The sequence below is a fragment of the Macaca fascicularis genome, chromosome 13, assembly GCF_037993035.2.
Source record: "Macaca fascicularis isolate 582-1 chromosome 13, T2T-MFA8v1.1".
NCBI classification, from domain to species: domain Eukaryota; kingdom Metazoa; phylum Chordata; class Mammalia; order Primates; family Cercopithecidae; genus Macaca; species Macaca fascicularis.
The window spans coordinates 72,995,640-73,020,308 of record NC_088387.1 but is presented as its reverse complement, the minus strand read 5'-3'; the positions used below and the strand labels follow the sequence as shown (position 1 = coordinate 73,020,308).

Below are 24,669 nucleotides of genomic sequence, written 5' to 3'. Positions count from 1 at the left end.
TTATGCTCAGCATGGGCCTCAGCAGGAGCTGCTTGACATGGTTATGAGGGAATTGCCTTATCTTCCTGATTGGGCCTCCTTCCTGATCTTTTTCTTGGGGCAACAAAAGCCTTGCCAGGCAATAACTAGCTTTGTTGATGCATGAGTTATTCTGTCCTTTGGAACAGATGTTGTATCACAGGGGACCATCATTCAAACAGCAATTTTAAATACTTGAATCACACCACAGAGTCATAAATTATTAACATGACTCCACATTGTGATTCTGAAATGTAAAGACGAGAGAAAAACGCAGAACCGGAGAGTGATTTAAGTGGAGAAATGCCAAAGTTACCCAAACACAAAAGGAGCATCCAATTATGAGAAAGAGATCACTAAATGAAAAATTAAATGTTACTCTGTTGGATTTTTTTTCCCCTTACTTACAGAATCACACTTTCAAAACTCAGCCCCACGAAAGAATTTCTTTCAATTGTGTGGATGTTTATGTTATCTTGAATATCTCTAGAAGAAAGTACAGACAAATAAGATATATACATCAGCTCTACTCATGTAACCTTCCAACATTTAGTTTAACTGGCATGATGTGGTCTTTAGCTGAGGCAATGTATTAATATAATTAGTTGTTGTTAAGAAGATGGTCAGCTCATCAGCTCAAAGTTGGGAGAAAAAATTGTCTCTAATTTATCTTTAGTATGTTCTTACAAATGGAATTGCAGACATTCAGTCTTTTTTTTTCTTTCTTTTTTATTTGAGACAGGGTCTCTTGCTCTGTCACCCAGGCTGGAGTGCAGTGGTGCCATCACAACTCACTGTAGCCTCAACCTCCCAGGCTCAAGTGATCCTGCCACCTCAGCCTCCGGAATAGCTGGGACTACAGGTGTGCACCACCATGCCTAGCTGATTTTTGTATTTTTTCATAAAGTCAGGGTTTCACCATGTTACCCAAGCTTGTCTCAAACCCTTGTGCTTAAGTGATCCGTCTGCCTTGGCTTCCCACAGTGCTGGATTATAGCCATTGGCCACTGTGTGTGGCCCACTTTTTTCTTCTGAAGGTTTTCTTAAATAATTTCACCTTAATGTAACAACACTTAAGTTGACCTTTCACCTCCTCTCTAACTTCTTTGGTTATCTTAGTTGGGCCTTCTCCTCATGTCAACCCCCTTCTTACAACTAGTTTCCTTCTGACTATTTTCCTTGGGTCTCCGAATGGTTTTATCATTGATTTTTATTTTTCTGAATGAAAGATGAGGAAAGTCTCATTTTCTGTTTGTATTCCTTATTTCCCCCATCAATCTTCCCTGTTAGGTCTGATCTAACATGTAGAAGTAAATATGGAAGTAACAGCTGTAGAAGTAATGTAGTGAACAGCTTGGAACAATTTGAGAAATTCTGAAAGATTTTCATATTTTCTTCTTTCTCTTCTCCCTCCCTGCTTAGCTCCTTCCTCTCTCCTAACTCCTTACACCCCTTCCACATCTCTTCCTTTTGGATCGGTCCCTATTCTTACAATTTCACTATTGGAAATAATTGCCATTATATGCTACCTTTCCTCTTTCTTTTTCAAAATACAAATACCTTGGGAAAAGGCAAACACAACCTGTCATTAACTCTTTAATGTGAATGTGTTAGATAGTTTCTTTGTGCCCAGGGCAGCATAGAAATTCTAGAAAGGAGAGGATAGGATGCTGGCATAGAGGGGGTGTTGTGTATGTGTGTGGAGGGCAGTAATTAAAGCACCAAATAGTGAAAAAATGAGCAACTTTTTGATTTTGCTATATGCTGGTTTTGTGAACAATACTCTTATTGAGGGGTCTGTCAATTTCCTCCAAACTGATATTGACTGGCCTGCAGGTAAAATCAAAGACCTCACTTCTGGCCTCCCTATCTTTGCTAACTCAGAGCAATGCCTTTGGAGGTTGTAGACGACACAATGCATATTAAAGACCCAGATGGCCGTTGGGCAAGACAGATACTGAGTAAACAGTTGGTAGTCGCTCAAGGAAAAAACTTACAGTAAAACCTTTTGGAAAGAATGAATCTTGTGAACATCTGGAAGGTGCTTAATACCTGTGTTGGATATTAACCTAGAGAGAAACAAAATGAGAGTTAGTGAAAATGAATGTCTCTAACAACTTGTTAGAGCATGAACTTTCCAGAATAAAAATATCAATTTTGAACCATCAGAAAAAACCTATGAGAAAAGCCCATATATACCTGAATTATGCTCATGTTTTCTATTTTAAGGTTCATTCCAGGGTCTTAAAAGCTGTTGATTCCTTAGAGAAAAGAAACTTACACTTCAGTCACAAGAGGATTAGGATGCCACAGTATACATTAAAAAAAAGTAAAGATTGATAAGTTAATCTGACCCTAAAGCAACTTCCAACTAGTAACAACATTTCTTAAATTTTCCCTTATTTCATCCTACTTGTTGGAAAACTCCCTTCTCCACTCAAAGTGATTCTCTTGGGATTACAGCATGAGATTCCATGCCCTATGACCCCAGGGTATGCATGTGACCTAAGTTGGGCCAATCAGACTCTCTCCTGGGAAGTGGTTAGAGATTGGTTAGAGCTTCTGCTGTCATTATCCTTAAGAGGTGGTATTAAATTTCTACAGCTGAAAATTTCAGACCTACCCTGGATCCTTCCCAAGGTCTGGCTGTATTGGCCTGGCTTCCCCAGGAAGCAGAACCTGAGAAGAAGGCTAGCTATTGGTAATATAGTTGATAGCATGTTTTCAGAGCATTCAGGACAGGGAGTGAAACTGGAAGGAGGTGAAGCTAAGCAATACTACCGCTACTGGTGATTAGTTCCTAATCCCAAGGACTTGATTTAGGATGTTTAAAAAATGGACCTCAGAACTGTTGATCTGAGTGAGGGAGAGTAGTGAGGGAAGGATGTGTCCATAGAATTCCTATTTCCTATTGGTGAAAGGTGATCCTATGGTGTTAATTCCTCACTTATGGCTTGCACATTTGTAAGCACCCAGTGAGTTCCTGATGGGCATCTCTCACAGTGGTGCCCGAGAAGCCCCAGAGTAGGAAGTGAGAGGTCTACAAAGATAGGCTGGGTGTCATCCAGTTGCACTTGAATGAAGTTGGATGAAATTTGGGTGGAACTGGCTGCCACAAGAATGGTGAGGGTTTTTAGAGGCACACACGAATTATTGGACACATTGTTCTTTGTCATTTCCCTCACTCCTGTGAGTTACCTGAAATCCTTATACTACCTCTCTACTCCCATTTCCCTTTTCCGTATGTGACTTAAGCTGAAGGTGGTGATAGTTGCATGCAACCTAAAGAACCCTCATTGATATATTCATCATTGTGAAGGGCCATATGTCCTTTTGGGTTTATGACTCAAGAAGATTTGGTGCCTTGTTCTCTGCCTCTGTATTTAGAGAGGAAGTGAATGCAGTCTGTGGGTTCTCAGTGATGGTTCTCAGATTTGTTTTTTCTTTTTTCCTCTCTTGATTCCCTAATGTCCACATAGAAGCTGTCTTGGGCAATTCTTTTAATTACTTCAACAGACCTTGAGTTGGTCTCCTTCTGCTTTTTATCCAGGAAAAGAGGTTCTTTTCTGAAGGATTTGTTGTGTTGTTAATGTGCTGAAAAATTATATACAGAAAAATAAACTCTTTTTCAGTGTAGAGGTCCATGAGAGTAAGACAAATATATATAGCTCTGTAACCATGAGCTCAATACAGACATAGAATAGTGCCACCACTTTCTAAATTCCCTTGTATTTCCCCTTTGTAGTTCATCTCTTCATCTACTTCATATCCCTGGCAACCACCGATCAGTTTTCTGTTTCTATAATTTTGCCTTTTCCAAAATGTTACTTCAATGGAATCATCTACGATGTCCCCCACTACAGCCCAAAGATGCTGTCCACACCACACAGCCACTGCCCGGGCAGTGGGGAGGGGTGGTGTCAGTGATTCAGGACTGTCTTTTCTATCTTCAGTGCCTCTTTCAGTGATAGGAAGTTAAAACCAGGTACTGTGAGTGCTCACTTTATTTTTAGTTCTCATGAAGGTTTTTTTTTTTTTTTTTTTTTTTTTTTTTCCTGTGTAGAGAGCTGTTAATTTGGTGTCTTTGCACGGGAGACAATTGGTGGAGCTTTCTATTTACCCTCTTGCTCTGTCTCTATCAGTGGAATCATCTAGAGTGCAACTTTTGGGTCTGGCTTCTTTCACTTAGCCTAACTCCCTATTTCTCTTTCTTCTTTCACAGCAAAGCTTCTAGAAAGAGTTGTCTGCACAGGCTGTCTTCATTTTCTCATATCCCATTGATCTTCAACCTGCTCCAATCTATTTTCATCCCAACTCGTAACTGAAACTGTGATCGTCATGCCAAAGTCTACAAACTCACTAACTACCAAATGTAACAAACACTTTAAACTTTAAACAGTCACTTTATTAGCCTCTCTGGATCATTTAGTATTTTTTTCCAGACTCTTTTCTATTGGTTTCTGTCATTTTGCACTCTTTTGTTTCTGCTCCTTCTCCTATTACTCCTTTTTAGCATTCTTTGTTGATTCCTTTTCCTCTATTTGTAGTCTGGGCCTTTTGTTTATCTTCTCTATAGTCTCACTACATAGATCTTGCTTCCTGTGATTTTAAGTAGTATCAATATTGTGACTCCTAGATTCATACTTGCTCTCTGACCTCGCTAGTCTATTGCTAATTAAAGCTTACTTTGCATATCCTCCTGAATGTCTCATTGACATAGCCAACTAAACTTGTTCCCCCCATTATCATCTCCACCAAATGGCTTCTTCGCAATTATTCTCCATAGATAGAATTGCCATCCATCAATTTTAATTTGACAGTTAAAGTTGGCTTGGCTTCTTCTTTCTCACGTTCCGATATCCAGCCCATCTCAAAGTCCTCTTAGATTCCATTTCCAAAATATGTCTTGGCTCTCTGCAGTTTTGTCCATCTCCACTGACACCATTCCCAAAAGACCCTCTGAATGTCTGCAATATTATCCTCCTCTTCTTTTCCAATGCATTCTCCATAGAGGGCTCTGGGCATTCTTTTCAAAAATGTAAATCAGATTGTTTTACTCCTTTGCTGTTAAGGCTTTAGTTCTTTCCCATAAAACTTAGAGTAAAATTTATACTCCTTACTGCCTACTCTTGCACCTTTATATTATGCGATTTCTCCAGTGTGTTTTAGCCCCTGTGGCTTCCTCTCAGTTCCTCAACTATATTAAGTTCTTTCCTTTCTCCAGATATTTGCATGTACTTTCTCTAGAAGGCTAACCATCCATTCTTCACCTGGCCAACTTCAACTCACCCTTCAGAGTTTAGTTACACATGTCATTTCTTCAGAGAGGAGCTCCATATATTCTAATCTAAATTAGGGCTCCTGATTTATTCTCAATATGACTGCATCTGTTTTAGCACTCCTCAAAACTCTGAGCCATATATTATTTTGTGTTATTTATCCAATGTCTGCCTCTTCAACCAGATTGTGAATCATATGAGGGCAAGATTCATGGTTTTCCTGAAAACCCAATGTTGGCACAGTAGTTGACGCATATAATGTGCTCAGTGTTTGCCAAGCTCTTTATGCCAGGTAATATGCTATGTGTTGTCAAGAGATGAACTCACAAGGAATTATTCACTGCCTATGTTTATTACAGCTTACTCATTCAACGTTATATGGGTAGCAACTTCCTCATCTCTCTTAGTGAATGAATAAGTTTCATATAATTGAAAGAATGAAGAATTCATGATTGCTCAATAATAAAGTTACAAGTGCATCATTTAACATCAATTGCATGAGCTTCCGTAGCCACTGTACTTATGGAATATCTATAGATATCTGTAGATGCACATTGAGATCTTTGGTCTTTATAGGAAAGAAAACACACTGCAAAAAATGACTAAAATTATTCCAGTAGTGCTGAGTTTAAGGCACTTAAAAAGATCTAGTGACCATCAAGTGAGATGGATTATTGGTGATAATTCTGTAGCTGAGACTCTCTATAACCCCAAGATAATACAGGAAATGGAGTTCGGATGAACACTTAGTTTTCAATTCATTTTTCTCCTCTGATCAATAAATTCATGTCTGATGGAGGCTGGAAGTGGGTAATCAGCTAGGAACTGTATGTCTCAATGGGTTTGCTTTTGTCAAATGACTGTTTGCTGCAAAATTATTTTGATTCACTCAACCGTGGTTTATCTTCAAAAAACAGTTAAAGGCCTGAGGGTAAAATGTCAGTGAATTTAAGTTCTGCCAGTGGGTCTTTTAAGGAAACGTAACTGACTCAGAGTTTTCCCTCTCTACAGTCGGTTTTACATTCTAAGCTGGTGTTAGTGTCTTTCATGTCTGATTGTCCTGAATCTTTAGGTTGTAATAATTAAAGTGAGCTTCTCTCCCATCAGGATAAACTTAGTGGGGTCCTGTAATTGCTGGGAACCATTCTCACCTATTGTGCCATAGGATAATATGCTTGCCTTTCATAAACAGGTGACCCTGAGACTCTGAGGCTCGTTGTCCTAAACATCATTAATGCTTTTATTAAGCTTCAGTAGTGTTGATGGGCTCTTATTTTTTCTTGAGTTAACAGGGTCTGTGTTTGCTTGTGTTGCACTGGACTGTGTGCCATCCTTCCAATAAAATCTCTATTTTATCCAAGGAGGAAGCCAGAGACAATGTGCTGGTTTCAGGGAGTTTGTGAGTGCGTTAAGACTAGCACAGGTGAAACACTCAGAATGGTCTAGTGGCAAACTGTATGCTACTGATTGTGAATGCCTTATGAGTTCAGAGAAGGGGCTGGAGGAACAATATGGGCTGGAGTATCCAAGAACTGCTTATAGGAAGAGGAAAAAAGTCAGGTGTCTTAGAAAGTACAGAGCCTTTTGGCCTAAACTAAGAGTAGCAACTGTGCATATCCAGACGACACAAGGTGGATGAAAGGATGGGAAGCAGAGAAAAATAAAATTAAAAGGCAGGGAGGAGGCAGGATTCCAGAAAATTTAAAGCTAGGTAAAAAAGCATGGTAAATAAGCCATGGGCTTGATGGGCAAGCATTAGAAGCCACTTTATGAAGTTGCAAGGGGAAGCAAGAATACTTGAGGGTTCCCTGAGCAGAGGTGGCCCATGTTTTCACCAGCCCATCACCTCAGGACTTCACAGCAGTAATCAGACCAAACTGATGGTGGTTGAGAACCAACTGTGGAGATGAATACTTAAACTACTGGAGTAAGAAAAGTAAGCCAGGAAAAAGGACAAGACATTCTGTCTTATCACATATGTCAACCAAGAATACATGTTTTTTTTTTTTTTTTTTTTTAACCTCTGTTCCATACCAAATCTACCATGGCATGGAATGATCAATTCTGAGACTGTGTGAAACAGCTCTCTCTTAGTCTAGGACTTAAGTTCAGCCACAGAGTTCATGCTATGGCTTGAATAGATCATTGAGATGCTTCAGGCAAATTTGATTAAGGGAGAGGATGCTGCCAGTTGCATGTCCAGTTTATCCTTTTTGCCAAAGCACATTTCCCAGTAACCAAGGCTGAGGGTTTGAAGTGAACTCTTTTCTCTACCTACTAATTGGTTTCCTATGATACAGGATTTGTTTGCTTTTAAGCCATTTGATTCTTTTATTCTTTTACATTTTTAATTACATTTTTAAAGTCTGTTTCATAGAGTTGAAGTTGACTCCTTCCTCCTGACCATTCTGAGAGAAGTTACGGCAATGATGGATAAGACTAGAAAGAGTGGGCTGAGCTTAATTATATACAGTTGATTCTCATTATCCACAGCAGTATGTTCTAAAAGTCACCTCAAACACGGAATTAGTGAATCACTGGCCTCATGGGAAATTCAGGGTTCGATTCCTATGAGCCTTTGGTGGCAAAATTTTTGTCGTGGCTTGATCAATATACAACCTGGTTTTATGTGTGTTTCTATTCAAAGACACCTTATTTAATACTTGTTGATTCATTAACACAACTCATGTTCTGGAGTATATAACTTGTGTCTGAAGGAAGCTTATCTAACACATATATTTTCGGCACATCACAGCCTTCTTGAAGTTAGGAACCCTAGACAGCACTTCAGCACTACACATCGAGGCCATTTTAAACAATGACATCACCAACAAAAAGAACAAACATGGAGATAAAAGGCCCTAGATAGACCATGCAAAGGACACCTGCTTTTCAGCATGACAGCTGAAACAAGGCGGCAGGATGCGAAGTCGTTCAACCTCAGTTGGGAACCTATGTCAAGACACTGAAATTTTTGTCTTTCTGCACAAGCACATGTCCAAGAATAATGCAAAAGTGTTTCAAGTATTGATTTTGGGTTGCAAATACATTTTAGCAGTAGATTAATTAGCAAATACAGAATCTGCAAATAATGAGGATCAACTGTATATGAAGACTCCCTACTTTACGAGGCTAGCTAATACTGATATTTCTATTAATTACAGATCCTTCTTAACTGGGAATTTGTATGTCTATATACAACATAATAAAAGATGGTAACATATGCTTTCTGAATCATTAAATAAACATCGGGCTAGGTATAGCATCACAGAATCGTGGAGTTACATGGCAGAGCATGTAAGAAGGTGTATGAAAAAAGTCTTCAATGTAAGGTTTAGAGACCCTGGGTTCCAGTGGTCTCCCTGGCTACTGGATAATACCAAACAGTTCACTTATCTTTTTAGAGTCTCAGTTTCTCTCTATAAAATGATTTTGTTTAAGAAATTATGTGAGATAGTAGGAGAGCCTGGTTTCGTGCCTTTTCAATCTCGTGTTTTCAAAACTAGAACTATTTAATTCTCATATTTAACTGGAACTCTTTGTCTCAGTCTCCATGGAAACCAAACTCCGTAGTAATCAGGGGAAATTTAAGGAGCTCAAGGGTAACATTTCCTAGAGGTCAGTCCTATCGGCTTGGCTACAGATTCTGTTCTGACCTAGCATCCTACATTTGCAATCAGCCTCTGTTTTTGAGCAGGGCATATAGCATAGCTTCAAAGATTATAGCTCTGGTGCCAGATGGTCTGGTTTCAAGTTCTCCTGGCCTTACCATTTTTTAAGAGGTGTAGCCTTAGGGGTTTGTTGAAGTCCCCAGGGCTCAGATCTCTTATATTTTACACAGGGAAATAAGATTTACCTTGTAGGAAAACTTAGCCCCACGTCCAGGAACTGTTACTGCTGTGGTCATGCTCCAGCCTTATATTCCAGTCGCCATATCTGAGACTCTGATTTCCTCCATCCACTAGGAACTGGGTCATGTCTTATATCTCCCTAGTTCTCTTGGGTGCCGAAATGCTGTTTCCTTATCTGAGTCCCTGGGGGACCTACATGACACTTGAGTGGGCTGGTCTGTTACCTTCTACCTGAGACTCCTTGAGCTCTGCTGAAAACATGGAAGCCACAGTGGACTTTCCCAGATTCCTCCTGCCCTTGTTCTCTAATTGCCTTCTGCTTTCTTCTGATAAACCTACCTGGATCAACCTTTTTACCTGTCTCACTCTGTTTAGCCTCTGGCTCCTGGCTTTTCTGATCAGGATCATACTATCACTTAGAGGTTTGTTGAAGTTAACGAAAATTACTACCCAGAGTTGATAAATTAAAGATGACTTACACATTTTTTTTTTTTTTTTTTTTTTTTACAAAAAGACAAGTGATCTAAATTTGTTGAGTTTTTCTATGACAAATGGCTGTCAGAAATAATGGTACAAAGCAGATATTTTCTAATTAGACACACTTGATTTGTCTTGTTAAGTGAAAGGTGATATATTAATGAGGAGGAAGGCAATAGGGTTCGAAAAAAAAATCTGTGCTATGGATAAAGCATTGGGAAAAATGTGTGGAAATTGTTAGTTTGTTGCTGAAAGTGATGAATGCCATTATGTATGAGAACTCTCATAGTATATATTTTAAACATAAGGAAATGCAATTTTCTAACCAGTTTGTTTTTCATGGAGTTTTGAATGCTTTCATTAAAAATATAAAAAATTCAACAGTTTCCAGGTAGTTTCCAGGTACTAGTAAAATTCAGTTAGTGTATTTTTTCCCTAACGACAGCCAGAACATCTGACTGACGTTAGGGAAAAAATATACTAGCTGAATTTTACAAAAGTATTTGCATAAAAGGGGTATAAACACTACGTTTGATGACTCAGCGAGTATATGTATAGAGCTGTTCTTCCATTGGATCTACCTATTTTAGTGAAGTTTTGTTCTCAGCTTTGACAGCTGTTAAAATCTAATATTACAATGACCTCTAAAACTAAGGATTAAAACAATAATGAAGCACATCCCATGAAATTTCTTTCTCTAAAATATTGTTATTATATTTAGTGAGAGCACAACAGGCTTTTGTGCTATGTGAAATGGTATATAAGAGAAGATGAAAATGTCGAAGCATATTATTCATCTTGATTTCATTCTTTAAAATATTTTTGTGTATGGTAATGCACACAAGACTGCAGTCATATGTGTATCTACTTTATCAATAAACTTATTTGGAGACATATGCTTTGTTTGTGTGTTTGTTCACTGATGGGGTGAGGAGTCAAGATCGTACTGTCCAGTGCATAGGATACTTTGCTTGGGAAGAGAAGCCTGTGATTCTGAAGAGCTGCCAGGTGGAAATGGGTGGAAATGGTAATAGATATGTGCTGTTCTGTTCTGGAAAGTAGATATGGGATTCATAATAATAATGGTCAACATTTATTGAATACTTCCTATGTACCAGGTACCGCACCAAGCACTTACTATTGATTATTTAATGTATTCCTCTCCATTACCTTAGGAGACAGGTACCGTTACCATCCTCATATTAGAGTTGAGGATGCTCAGCTGACAGAAGTCCAGTAGCTTTCTCAAAGCCACATAAGGAGAAGCAGAGCTAGAGGCTGAATTTAGATCTTTCTTAATGTAATATGTGGGTGCTTATTGTTGTCTTACCTTAAAGACAGATTCTAATTCATTATGAGAGTTGCCCAAGAAGAAATTGATTGTACTGATAAGCATGTGGTTCCCTATCTATGCAACCATAGAGTTACTATGTCCAAGTAACTGTATTGAAAGGTTTAGGAAGGCCTTGGCCTCCGTAACCTCTACGATGCCTTCCAACTTAGAAACTGAGCATTTCTCTAGAAACGGTATTTCCAGAAGTACAAACACTTTGTTTATGGATGAAATGCTACAATGCTCAAATACGTTTGGGGAATTCTGGGTTAATAAGTTAATAACGTTAATTAAGCAGCTTCTTTCCTGCAGGATTCTCAGAGACTTCACCATTATATTATTTATTATAAATTTCCAAGAGAAGGAAATAGTATGCTTGCTTTCCCCAGACATAGTGACTTTGGACTCCCACTTCATTATATAGTATATCATGAGTTTGGTGTTTCCTAGTTCAACCTTGGAAGCTCTGCTAAAAGCTAAAGCATTCATGCCAACTTCTTTTACTGTAGACTAATTCTTTAAAAAGGCTATTCTATTAGGACATGGTTGGTAAACTCTCTCTTAGGAAGAGTGTTCCATCAGTCAGCACACTCCATTCTTCTACCATGATATATATCAGAAAGTTCACAATACACAAAATCAGAACTGTATTGGTAAAAGGGCAGACTATGTCCAGTGAACTTTGGTTTACTCTCCACCAGCAAGTTTGCACATTTTAGGATGGACCTCTTAGATTATAACTAGGGGAGGTAAAGCAAGGGACTCTGTATAACTACGCTAGGGTTGTAAATGGTATCAGTCACAAGGTCAGTTTCCTACCCCTAGTCCAACAATTAACTTCTACATATAACCAGATTACGGTAACAAGAATCATGGCAAACTAAGTCAAAAGGGAACTAAACCTAGGAGAAATCTTTGAGAAAATAGGCCTGACTTGAATGTAAAAAAATAAATAAATGAAAGTTTGTGATGGGCTACCATGTAGCTGTCACTATTGATGTTGTTTGTGCTTTTAATTTGGAGCAAGCTATAGGGTACCTCTGTGGCTAAGGCAGAGCTCAGTGTAGCCAATGTCATAGTTGGAGTTTTCCCTGAGACACAACGGTAGAAGAAATGTCACATTCCAGGTTTCTGGAAACCATTTACACAATTCTTAACCTCTCATGCACATTGGACAGTGTGGAGAGTTAAATTCGGGGAGAGACTTTGTGAGAAGGGTTTCTGGAGAAAGCTGTAGATTTTTCCTTTCCTATTCCTGTACCATGGAAAGGGTGGGGGCTGCTTGCTCCTTCACTTAGGTTGAAAGAGGAACTTTAAAAAGATCATGCAGAAAGTTTCATAGCTGCCCCCTCCAGCTTGGGGAACACAGTGACCAGTGTCTGAATTTGGACTGAGTGAGAGGCTGGCTAAAGTGGCAATAGACCAGAACGCTGCTAACTGAAAAGGAACCACACTCCTAGAGGTCACAAATCTGACCCAGATTTTTCTCCTAAGAAAAAAAGACTTGAAAATAAACTTGCCTTATTATTTGTGTAGCACATACCTGACAAAGGTATTTCATATGATCTCATTTGACTTTACAGTAGGCTTCTAAGGTGAGCATACTTATGATTACCATTTTACTGACAAGAGAGGCAAGGCTCAGAGAGAGTAACTGACCTGCTCAAAATCTCTAGATCTGAGCCAGAAATAATAATGGTTAATACTAACCTATTTCATTGCTACAAGCTAGACACCATTGTACATGTCTTACCTGTATTAAAGTCATTTAATCCTGCCCATAACCCTATGAAGAAGGTACTATTATAAGCTCTATTTTATAGATAAGAAAACTGAGGCTTGGAGAGGTCAAATTATTATAGCTTGTCTGGTAGAAAGTAGAACAGATGGAACCTGAACCCAGGCACTCTGGCTCCCCTGCCTCTTGGTGATGTTGCTTCCAACATACTGCATTGGCTGTATAAGAACTTTTAAAACCTAAAGATATCTTTAGGTGAGATTCACAGCTAACAGAGTTGCCAAGCAGCAACCTTTTGAGACCTTCTTGGTTGCTGATGTTAGAATAACTTTAATCAAAGTACCAATTTGTGGCAAGCAATTCCTTTTAAATTACATAAGGGAGTTGCAAAAGAGTTAATATTTTAAACAGTTTGCATACCCTTCCCACAACTCATTTCTAATATTAATTATTTAGAAAGCTATTTCTTAGGTACACTTCAACTTAGCCCAAGAAGATGATCACAAATTCCAAGTGGCAAACATATTAATAAGGTGTCAATATTGTGCTCTGAGCACTGGGCACACTGACGTTGGCTTCATCCACATTCTACATCTCTCTAGCTGTGCTGTGTTGGAATGCAGGATTAACTGGGTTGGAATCTGACATTCCTGCTTTCAGTTCCCAATTCTATCAACTCTGTAATCTCTGAGTTTCAAAGACCTCATCTGTAGATTGGAAAAAATGCATCCCTCACTGTTTTAGAAGATTGGAAGGTAACTTGTGTGAACAGAATGCTTAGTTCAGAGTCTGCCATCTAGTAGATGCTCAGTAAGCTCAGTGTCCCTGGGCCTTCTTCCTCAGTATAATTTCTTTCTTTTTTTTTATTATTATACTTTAAGTTCTAGGGTACATGTGCACAACATGCAGGTTTGTTACATATGTATACATGTGCCATGTTGGTGTGCTGCACCCATTAACCCCAGTATAATTTCTTAATCCCATTTTGTAAGTTCGGGGAATTCAGTCAGCATTTCTGAACCTCAAGCTTCTTATCTGTAAAATGGAGCCACCAGTAAAAATTTCACAGGTCTTTTGTAAGACTAGTTAATTAATACAAAGTAAAAGTGCTTTCTGCATTATGATTTGTTACTTATGCCCATATCATCCAGCAATGCCTTAATACAACTAGCAGTGCTTGCATTTGTTCATTGCTTTTAAGTTTCAACATGTTCCCACACCCAGTTTCATTTTGCCCCTTCCTTCCTCTTTTCTCTTTACAATAACCTTTTATTAAGAAATGAGGTAGTTTTTTTTTTTGTCCATTTTCCTTGAGGCCCAGTGTATTAGTCCATTCTCATGCTGCTATGAAGAAATACCTGAGATTGGGTAACTTATAAAGAGAGAGGTTTAATTGACTCACAGTTCCTCAGGGCTGAGGAGGCCTCAGGAAACTTACAGTCATGGAGAAAGGGGGAGCAAACACGCCGTCTTCACATGGTGGCAGCAAGAAGAAGTGCCAAGCAAAGGGGAAAAGCCCATTACAATACCATCAGATCTTGTGAGAACTCGCTCACTATCACAAGAACAGCATGGAGGGTAGCAGCCCCCATGATTCAACTGCTTCCCATGAGGTCCCTCCCCAACATTGGGGATTATAGTTCGGATTACAAATCAAGATGATATTTGGGTGGGGACACAGAGCCAGACCATATCACCCCAGGAGGCCCTGTTACTTGCTTACAAGTTCTCACAGGCAGGGCCAGGGCTGGAACCTGGGTCTTTGGCTTTCCTGTAAAGAAAAGAGCTTATCCCTGATGTCTGGCTGAATGAATCTGTGTCTATGTGGCTCCCGTGGTTTGGTCATTGTCCAGAGAGACCACGATGGATGATCATTGTGAGGGAGGTTGCCTAGTTGCTTCCCTTGCAAGTCCTTCGAGCATGCCAGGCTCTCTCTTCTTAGCACTGCTATCTTTGAATTCCAAATGGGTGAGGGAAAAGCTCACTGCCTCTTGAACTAGATGTTATTTGTGGATTGTTTGCTGTGGGTGAGCTCGTGATTAAACCACAGCAGAACATTTTTGTGATGTCTGTTGAAGATGAAAATACTCTTCTGTGGAGCATTTGTCACTTCAGTGTTCACACTCTGTGACGCCCCAAGATATTTCTCTAAAAACAGCAGCTGCTCCCCTCTCTCTACCCAAACAAAAAGGTTTCAACCACTCCGTCCCACATTCTCATGAAGGGTCACTGTGTGCAGACCCTGTATTCTGTGGGGGCCTAGAGATTAAATTGGACACGGCCCTTGCTCTGGATTGGAGGTCAGTGGAATCTAGTGGGGAAATCTCCAGCTACTTCATGGTTTCCTGGTCCTGATCTGGCTGACTTGTGAGTCCTGGATGCATTCCTCCTGCATATTTGCCCTTGGGGAAGACAACGTCCTTCCCAGAAGGATAAATCAACAGTTTGGGGGCAGCTGGAACAATTCAGCTAAAACGTTCCTGTACCAGGATCTTATAGCCTAAGAACACATGTTATGAAAGATAAAGTAGAAGAGATGAACAAATAGATGGAAGCAAGGAAAAAGTGGGTCTCTCTCAGCAAGTATTTCAGAGTGGGGCGAGAACCAGGTGCAAGAATCTGGATCACAGCCAGGTTTCTATAAAAGAAAAAAATGAGTAATCCTCCCTCCCTGCGCTGGGGATATAGTGATGGAGAAAACGTGGTCCTCCACCCCCACCCCCTGGAGTAGTGCAGAATCTGGTTGAGTTAACCTGAGTGACACTCTCGTTTCTCTCTATGTCCTGACTACCCTTGCTGCCCTGCCCTGCCTCCTCTGGCCCATCCCCATGGAGATGGGTAGCTTTTAATGTGTGGCCTGTCCCATGGATAATTGCAAATCTAAAAGGGTCTGTAAGGACAAATATACCTTTTAAACCTCCCAATTTGAGGCTTTAGTAGTGGAATAAGAGGCAGCAGTTTATTTTCCATGGGGGTGTGGGGTATTTGCCTAATGTCTCTTCAGTTTCCACTGTCCAAGCTGTCATTCTGCTTGTGCCCCAGGCAGGCCCTGCCAAGGATTTCTCCTTCCCAGGCCAGCTCTAATGACTGCTGGGTGCTTTCTGCCTCTTAAACATCATTTCCACATCCAGTGCCTCTCAGGCTCTGCTGAGGTGGTGGTTCTCATTTGTCAGAGACTGGGGTGGCAGGGATACATCTATGACTGTCCTTTAGCTCTAGGAGGTGCACTTTAGCTGTACTTAATTTATGAGTAATTTACAGCTGATTTAAGCTTCTCACTGCTTCTGCATGATCTCAACATTTGAATCCTGGGGAAGAGGAGCTGGGAAGTGAAGTGGTCCACAAGATGCTAAATGTTCTTATCTTACAGAATTACTTCCTCTTTCCATACAGGGTCCCTCATGTGGGGCTCGAATATGATGATCTCAGGACAGGCAGTGATACTGGGAGCCCCAGATTCATGAAGATCACAGTTCAGAAACTAAGCACTTGAGGGCTAGAGTAGATCTTAGAGGATTTTCCATTTTCCTCATTTGACTAGGCTCTTGAAGCATATTTTGTTATTTTCAGTTTGCAGATAAAGAAACGGAGACCTGAAGAGATTAGTATATCACTGGTTGATGGGGGGTGTCTGATGAGGATGATATAGCAATAAGAAAAAATTTAGAGCTGAGCTTTACTAGGCTAATCTGAGACTTGCTTCTCACCTAATCCTCTCTAGACTTGTCCTTATATCTGATTTCTGGTGATGAAAGAGAGACAGGTCTTATTTCAAAATTAATGAGGTAAGGATACAACTACCTTGTAAGAAGGCATATCCTATGAAAATAAAAGTGCATCGAATCTGCAAATGGGTAGAGTAGGTGGTCACCTATGTGCTATTTGAGTGGGTCCTGTAGAAATTTTCTTCCCTCTTGGAAGTCCCCCTGCCATGGAGTCCATCACTACCAACTCTTGGATTTAGCATACCTTTTTCAGGTTCCTCTTTCAAAAATGCAAATTCTTCTTGAAAGGAGAATATCAGAATCTGAATATGTTGATATAAATTGATGGATCAAGTGATCTCTTTGCTGGTGGAAAGAACTTGGGCTTCTTTCAGGAGAACACATACTGAACAGGTTAGAGGAGAACAGGGAGGAAGGGTAAGCAGCATGAAAATTGTCACCACCTTTACAGTCAAGAGATAGTCCTTGCCTCCTGGAGATGACATGCTTGGGCTGAAATCTCATCTTGAACATCAGTGTTCTGGAAGGAAAAACTGGCCACATTTTCCTAGAGTTGACAACAGTAGGCAAAGTTGGCTCTGCCAGACAGATTACTGATAAAAGAAGCAATTGTAAATCTCGATTGTGCCCAAACATCCTTGTAGTCATGGCAACATCCTTAGATACTTGCAACACTGCCAGCCGGGGAGATGGCTAATAATTTCTTCACTGTAATCACAGTCCTGTATAAGATGACTGGATTCTCGAGGAGTGATATCTGCAGGATGACTCTGTGTAGGAAGTGCTTAGGAGGAGGTACTGGGGGAAGAGAGGCTTTTAGGGGTTACTGAAGGTGAGTGGGAAAAAAAAATCGCTGCAACCACTTAGATACATGTCTGACCCAGACGTAAAACATATTCCAGTGATTCTGTTTTAGAAGTGTGTCCCCATCGAACCATGCCTTTCTATCCCTCTAGGTGCCACCATTACTGTATCCCTAGATTATGTCAACAGCCCTGTGACGGTTAATATTGAGTGTCAACTTGAATGGATTGAAGGATGCAAAGTATTGATCTTGGGTGTGTTTGTAAAAGTGTTGCCAAAGGAGATTAACATTTGAGTCAGCGGGCTGGGAAAGGCAGACCCACCCTTAATCTGGGTGGGTATCGTCTGATCAGCTGCTAGCATGGCCAGCATATAAAGCAGGCAGAAAAACGTGAAAAGGTTAGACTGGCTTAGCCTCCCAGGCTATATCTTTCTCCCATGCTGGATACTTCCTGCCCTCAAACATTAGACTACAAGTTCTTCAGCTTTGGGACTCAGACTGGCTTCCTTTCTCCTCAGCTTGCAGATGGCCTATTGAAGGACCTTGTGATTGTGTGAGTTAATACTACCTAATAAACTCCCCTTTATGTATACATCTAACGTATTAGTTCTGTCCCTCTAGAAAACCCTGACCAATACATGCCCCTTAACAGGTCTCCCTATAGTATAGTCTGTACCCTGCTATTGGTCAACTTACAGTCCAAATCATTCTCATTACGTCACTCTGCTGCTCAAGAATGTGTTATAACTTATTTTTTCCTACTGCCTTAGGCCTAAACTTCTCTGCCTTAATTTTTCTCCCAATCTTACCCAACCCAATCCATCCAAATCTAGTCATACTCATTCCCAGTACACACCTTCTTTTTAGTTGGGACTCAGTTTCTTTTCATCCTTTATAATCTCCATGGTTCTTTCATTCTATACATTTACAGTACTCACTTCTGTCTTTCACAGGAAATTTATTCTTCTTTTATGTCTTTCCAAATCATATTTGTCACTGAAGTTCCAGCTGTGTTACCTCCAAGAAGCCCACAACAAGCTTTCCCTAACTAGTCTGGCCTAAGGCACTGGGTCAGTCTTGTCACTCAGGATCAGTGACAGCTCTACAGACATATTGCTATTTCCAGAGGTTAACGTTTGATAGTCTTTTCTCCCCAAAGGACTGAGCTCCTTGAAGTGAGAGCTGTCCATTGATATCTCCTATATCTCATACAAGCCATCCCTTTCATCCTTTCTCAACCACCCTTTCTAAAGCATGACTCTCTACTTTTCCTGCTTTATTTTTCTTCATAGCACCATCACCACCTGACATTATCCAATATTGTTTGACAGGACAAATGAAGCCTCTGCCCTTATAGAGCTTACATTTTAGTTGGAGAGACTAACAGCTACAACAAAGCCTGGGGTGTAGTATGACCTCAGTATTTGATTGTTGAATGATTGGCTGAGTGAATGAGTACTTACTGATTGGTCAATTCACTTCAAAAAGGATGGAGGAGAAATGGGGAGCCACCAGGCCTTTCCACCATGCACATGGCTACCATAACTTCTAAAAATGAGTCCAAGTATGGCTCTTTTTCCAACATCATAGAGAAGAAAACATAGCTAAGCACCAAAAGTAGAAAAAGGGTTCATTTTGTAGGGACATTGCATCCTCCTGTCGGAAGAACCCTATAACCAAGGACTATAGACAAGTCAGCTTACATCTCCTATAAAATGGCTGTGTGTTCCACCTACCCTGTGGATTGTTCAGGTTCAAAAGCAGCAAAGGATGGTAAGTGTTAAATTATAAACAAACATAAAAATGGGAGGCATTATTCAACCAGCTGTTTGTGTAAAAAACTGGAATTATTTTGAATGGGGATGGCAAGGGAGTTTGTGGACCACTAGTGTGGAAAATAAAATAAACAAAAAGGGTTAAGAACTTTGAGAATTCTGCAGGATAATGTGGTTTTGCTTGTTGGAAGGACCTTTTTGGATATGTCAGGCGTTCTGTAAGAAGGCTCCTTTTGTCTTTTGAGAAACATGAATGATGTGTTTCTGTGACAGAATGCTGAGTAGTAGATTTTGTCCTAAAGAAGCAGTTAAAGAGGCCTTCAAAACCTTAGGAATAATGGAAAGGAAAAGAGACATGATCACTACCATCACCACCATCATCATGATCATCATCAAATCAGAAACATTTATTGTGACTGGATGATATACCAGAAGCTTTACAATCAGTATCTCTTTTAATCCTACACCAGTCTTAAAAGGTAGTAATTATCATAATTTTATTTTTTCCTTTTTTTTTTTTTAAGCAGAGGAGAGAGCTGAGGTACAAAGAGATGAAGTCTCTTGCATGGGCACCCTTAACTAGTAAATGTTAGGATCAGGAATTTAATAAGAATGGATAACATTTGTTGTGAATTTTCTGAATGTCAATCATTTGTCTAAACATTTGTTTTAACTCAATGAACACAACTCAGTGATGCAGGCAATGTTAAGATTTCTACTTTTCAGAAAGAAAAGTTAAGCCAATTATGCAAGCTTATGCAGCTAATAAGGGAAGGAGCTGAGACCTGTGCCCAGACAGGTGGCACTGACGTGCTTCCTTGCTACTCTGAGCTGCCTCTTGACTCCCTGCCCTCTGTCTCTTTGCTGTGCTACCTCCAAAAGCAGTTCAGCTTTTATAACCAGAAAAGCTACTTTTAATACTCCTACCAAATTAAATTTAAGGGACGAACACAGAAAAGAGAGAGAGGGACTTAGCAGAGGGTTGGGAAAGAAACAGCCCGGATTGCTAAGGGGAGTCCCAGTGAAGAATCTCCTGGAATTGTTCCCACCTGAAGAAAGGAGATGTCGTGGCAGCCATTAACAGTAATCAAATGAGGTCTAACAGGCCCACATCTGAGTGGAAGATGGTTGTCAGTGGGGTATGGGGGTGGGGCCTACGGCACTATGTGGAAGGTTTGCTAAAATGGAATTATGGTTTATTGAGCAGCAAAGAGAAACATCCAGCTGCCTGAGAATTACTTTGACAGGATGCAAAGGCAAGAAAATATTGTGTAAACGTTATTTACAGATCAATAGATAATCTTTCATACACAAAAGGTCAGCTCCAGGAAGGCAGAGCAGTAAAGAAAGAAATATTGCCTGTAAATACAATATTGACTCAAAAAAATCCAGCCAGATGAATCCTTTGATGCATATTCTTCAAGTTAAAGAACATTTCTTTATTCATGAGTTTTTTTTTCCTAACCACTTAAGGTTCCTCAGTGAAGCATGAAGGCATTGATGAAGAGCACTGATTTCTAGTTGTCTTGAATTCTGTGCCATCAAATGAGCAGCATGAAATGGCATCAACAGGGAGAACTTCAGAACAACCTTTTTAAGTACACGTGTGCAGCAATTAGGACGTTCAAGTCAAATAGCAACTCACCCCTACCCCTTGTAATCTCCTGCTTCAGTGGCTGTGATGATTAACATTTATCCTGGCTTAAGAAAAAAAAAAATGAAACAAAACCAACAACTCAATCCTACTGGTCCCCACTGAATTCCTTCATCCATTTTGCATTTTTTTCTTTGTCTTGAAGCAAGTAGTTCATCATCCCAAAGAATATCTGAAATCGTTGCCATCTACCTCTACCTGGCTGCTGTGGATCATGAAGGTGTGAGGACTGCTGCTCAGATGAAAATAAGCATGGAAGATATGCTATGGACTGAACTGTGTCCTCTCAAAACTCAATTGTTAAAACTCTAATCCCCACTGTAACTGTATTTGGAAGTAGAACTTCTGGTAGGTAATTAAGGTTAAATGAGGTCATAAGAGTAGGGCTCTAACCTGTTAGGATTATTGTCATTATATAAGAAAAGACACCAGAAACTCACTCTTGCTCACTCAAGTCTCTCTTTGGCCTTTCTCTCCACCCATGTCTCTCTCTCTCTATCTCCCCTACCCAACCTATTTTCTCACTGTCACTCTTTGTACTATTTGAGGACACACGGAGAAGGCAGTTGTCTGCCAGCCAGGAACCAAATTGGCTAGTACCTCTTGGACTTCCCAGTCTCTAGAACTGTCAGAAATTAATTTGTGTTGTTTAATTTATTCAGCATATGGCATTTTGTTATGGCAGCCCAAGCTAACTAGTGTAAGATGGAAGCTTAACTAGGTTTTGTTTCCCTGACAAAATCTTTCAGATTTAGAGGACCACCTATGAGTTTAGGTGATCCCTCTAAGCAGTTTGGAAAATATTTCAAAGTTCTAGAGTCTTAGCCCTGAATATATATTACATATATAATATACAATATATATAATATTGTATATTATATATGTATATATTATATATTATATATGTATATTGTATATTATATATGTATATATTATATATATAATAAATTTTATATATATATAATTTATTTATTTATTTATTGCATAGAAGTGCCTTTGGAGGGCAGAGTTGCCATACACTGAGGAGGAGTACACAGCTGGGAAAGGTCCACCCTGGACAATAAGTCAAAGCCTTAAGATAGACAACTCTTAGTCTCAACTCCCTAATGGGATATTTACATAACAGTGGATGTGCAAACATTTCGTACAGTGTAGAATTACATAACTGCTATGAACTGAACGTTTGTGTCCTCCCCAAATTTATATGTTGGAATCTAACCCTCAATGTGATGATATTTAGAGGTGGAGCCTTTGAAAGGTAATTAGAGTTAGATAAGATCATAAGGGTAAGACCCTCATGATAGGATGAATGCCCTTACAAAAACAGGAGGAGACATGGGATCTCTCTCTGTGTGTATATGCACCAAGGTAAGGCCATGTGAAGATACAATGGAAAGATGGCTATCTGCAAACCAGGAAGAGGGCACTTATCAAGAACTGGCCAGCTGGCATCCTGATCTTGGGCTTCCAGCCTCCAGCACCATGATTTATTGTTTAAGCTACACAAGCTACAGTTGTCTGTTAGAGCAGCCCAAACTGGCTAAGACAATGATATGTTATTTTTCAGAGCAATCAAGGAGAATCCCTTGACAGTGACATAATCCCTTCCAAATCCTTACTTGTGCTTTTCTTTCTTCAGTTAAGGAAGAGGTTTAAAATTGGTCACCTCCAACTTTGTGTGAACTTGATACAGGACTGAGGACTACTCAACACCCCAAAGTGAGACAAAAGAACACAAAGAGGATGGACTTAGTGGCAGATGGCACAGATTTCAGCCTTTTTCAGAGGCAAAGGCATAGCTGTGTTTCCTCTGTTCTGCCAAGGATCTCCCTCTCTCCCTTCCTCTGTCTGGAGCTGTGCTTTCCATGCCCACATCCTTACAAGTTCAAGTATCTCCCCTGCCCTCATGTCCTAAGGGAAGGGCCAAGGGAGTTCTCATTAATAAGAACAAGTGGTGCTGGCTGCAAGATGTTGGCCAATAATGAGGTCAAATTCTGAATCCTTTGGCTTCAAATTTTGCAATGATTCCTCATTTCTCATTTACCTGTTTCCAATCCACCATTCTCAGATATGCTGTTATTATCATAGGCTAGGGATATCTATGTGAAGGGCTGGTTTTCTTCTTGGGTTTGTCCTTGGCAGGGGTGCTTTGCATTAGCCATATGTGATAGTTTATGAATGAAAGTGCCTCTGGGGATGCCTCTCCATGTCCTAGAGAGTATTTGTTCTGTCACTGAAGGCTCTATGATTCCCATATTCCACTTTGGCATTTTCTAAAACAAAGGAAGAGAAGGATCTGGAAGGGAGAGATGGAGTTGGGAGAAAGGAAGAAAGAATGAAGGGTAACAGGCACTAATAATTTTATATTTCTATAGTTCTTTATAGTTTTTGTACAAAAAAAATTTGCAAAGTGATTTTTTATTAAAGGCACAATCTTATTTGGTTTTTACACCCACTCGATTTATAGATAAGGAAACTGAGGTTTAGAGAAAGTAATTAACCAGCTAGCTAATAAATATCAATGTTCTATTTGGATTCCAGTCCTCCTGAAATCATAGCTTTTCATATATAGTTTCTTTTCCATTCTGTTCATTTAAATGCAAAGGCATGCTCCAACTTCCTCTTTTTGAACCCATGCCAAGCACTTGTAGGTAAAAGCTGAAAGTCTTAATCGTCAGCATAATTATTCAACACTTACTAGAATTTTCCTGAGGATGGGCTGGTAGACGTTGAGTATTCAACCAGAAATAATTATTCTACAAATACATTTATTAATGTTTTTGAGCACTTCGTAGTTGCCAAAATATTTTCATATCTAAATCTTGTTTGAGGCTCATATAAGCCATGTGTGTCTCTCAGAAGTCCAGTGATTGGCCCAAGATTTCTCAACTATTGAATGATGGAGTCAGGATGAATCCCTAGATTTTCTGATTCTGAGGTTCGTGCCTTTTCTGTTACCACGTATTTCCTCCACTGCTATGTGCCTAGTCATGTTAGCCTCTGCAGAGAGCATAGCACAGATTCTGTCCCTAAGGAACATGATCAACTTGGAGATCAAGACTCCCAAACCTGAAAGTAGAAGAGCTCATAACCCTAACCTCTAAGCAGGACTGGCTACATAATTTGTGGGATACAGTATAAATGAAAATGCAGAGCCTCTTGTTTAAGTATTTCAAGATGGTGACAGCAGAGAATGAAACCCAGCAGTCCTCTGAGTGTGGGGGCCCTCCTGAGCACAAAGCCCTATACAATGCACTTGTGTGCCCATGAAGCCAGCCTACCTCTGACAGTAACTCAGAGGCAGATGACCTTATTTCTTTTTCAGACCCTTTCTTGGGTACCTATCAGAGAGCAGAAGTTCCAGGTCATACGGACTGTCCTCTATTAAGTCTTTTATTCCCTCAGTTGTCACTCAGAGAGCTAAGGCACATCATGGCCCAGTGTTTCTTATTATACCTGTTAAGTCCAGTTCTTATGAATGAAAATTTAGGCACAGAATCACAATATCATTAATAGCTAATATTTAGTGAGCATCTACTATCAGAGGCCTAGGGCAAAAATGTTTAAATATTTTAAACTGATTGCAAAAGTGGCTTCAATTCTGTATCCTTCTCTATCCCTTGTGCTGTGACTTTGCAGCTTTTCCCATCAAGAAGTAGCATCTTCACCTTTTGAATCCGGATGATTCAGTGAATTGTTTTGGCCAATAGAATGCATCAGAAGAGATGGTGTGCTAATTCAGGATCTTGGCCTTAAGATGCTTGCAATCTTCAGCTGTCTCTCTTAGAACTGTGGGATTACCATGAAAACAAGCCTACTATGCTACCCTGCTAGAAATGAGTGTCTCTTGGAGGAAGGCTGAGTCATCCTAGTTGAGACCATCCGGAGTGGCCAACCTCCAGTTGACCTGCCAATTAACAATAGATGTATGAATGAGCTTAGCTGAGGTCGGGCAGACATAGTCCAGATCAGCAGAACCATTCCACTGATCAACTCACAGACAGATAAAAAATG

General features: G+C 39.9%; 1 protein-coding gene across 1 annotated transcript in view; it reads right to left on the bottom strand.

The window, feature by feature from the left end:
- Positions 1-24,669, bottom strand: part of FSHR (follicle stimulating hormone receptor) — a 189,535-nt gene that overhangs the window by 25,519 nt on the left and 139,347 nt on the right. Inside the window, exons 5-6 of the mRNA XM_045369349.3 lie at positions 2,016-2,087; positions 427-504 (exon numbers count right to left, since the gene is read on the bottom strand). Coding sequence (XP_045225284.2) covers positions 427-504; positions 2,016-2,087 — 150 coding nt within the window. The remainder of the gene's footprint in view (positions 1-426; positions 505-2,015; positions 2,088-24,669) is intronic.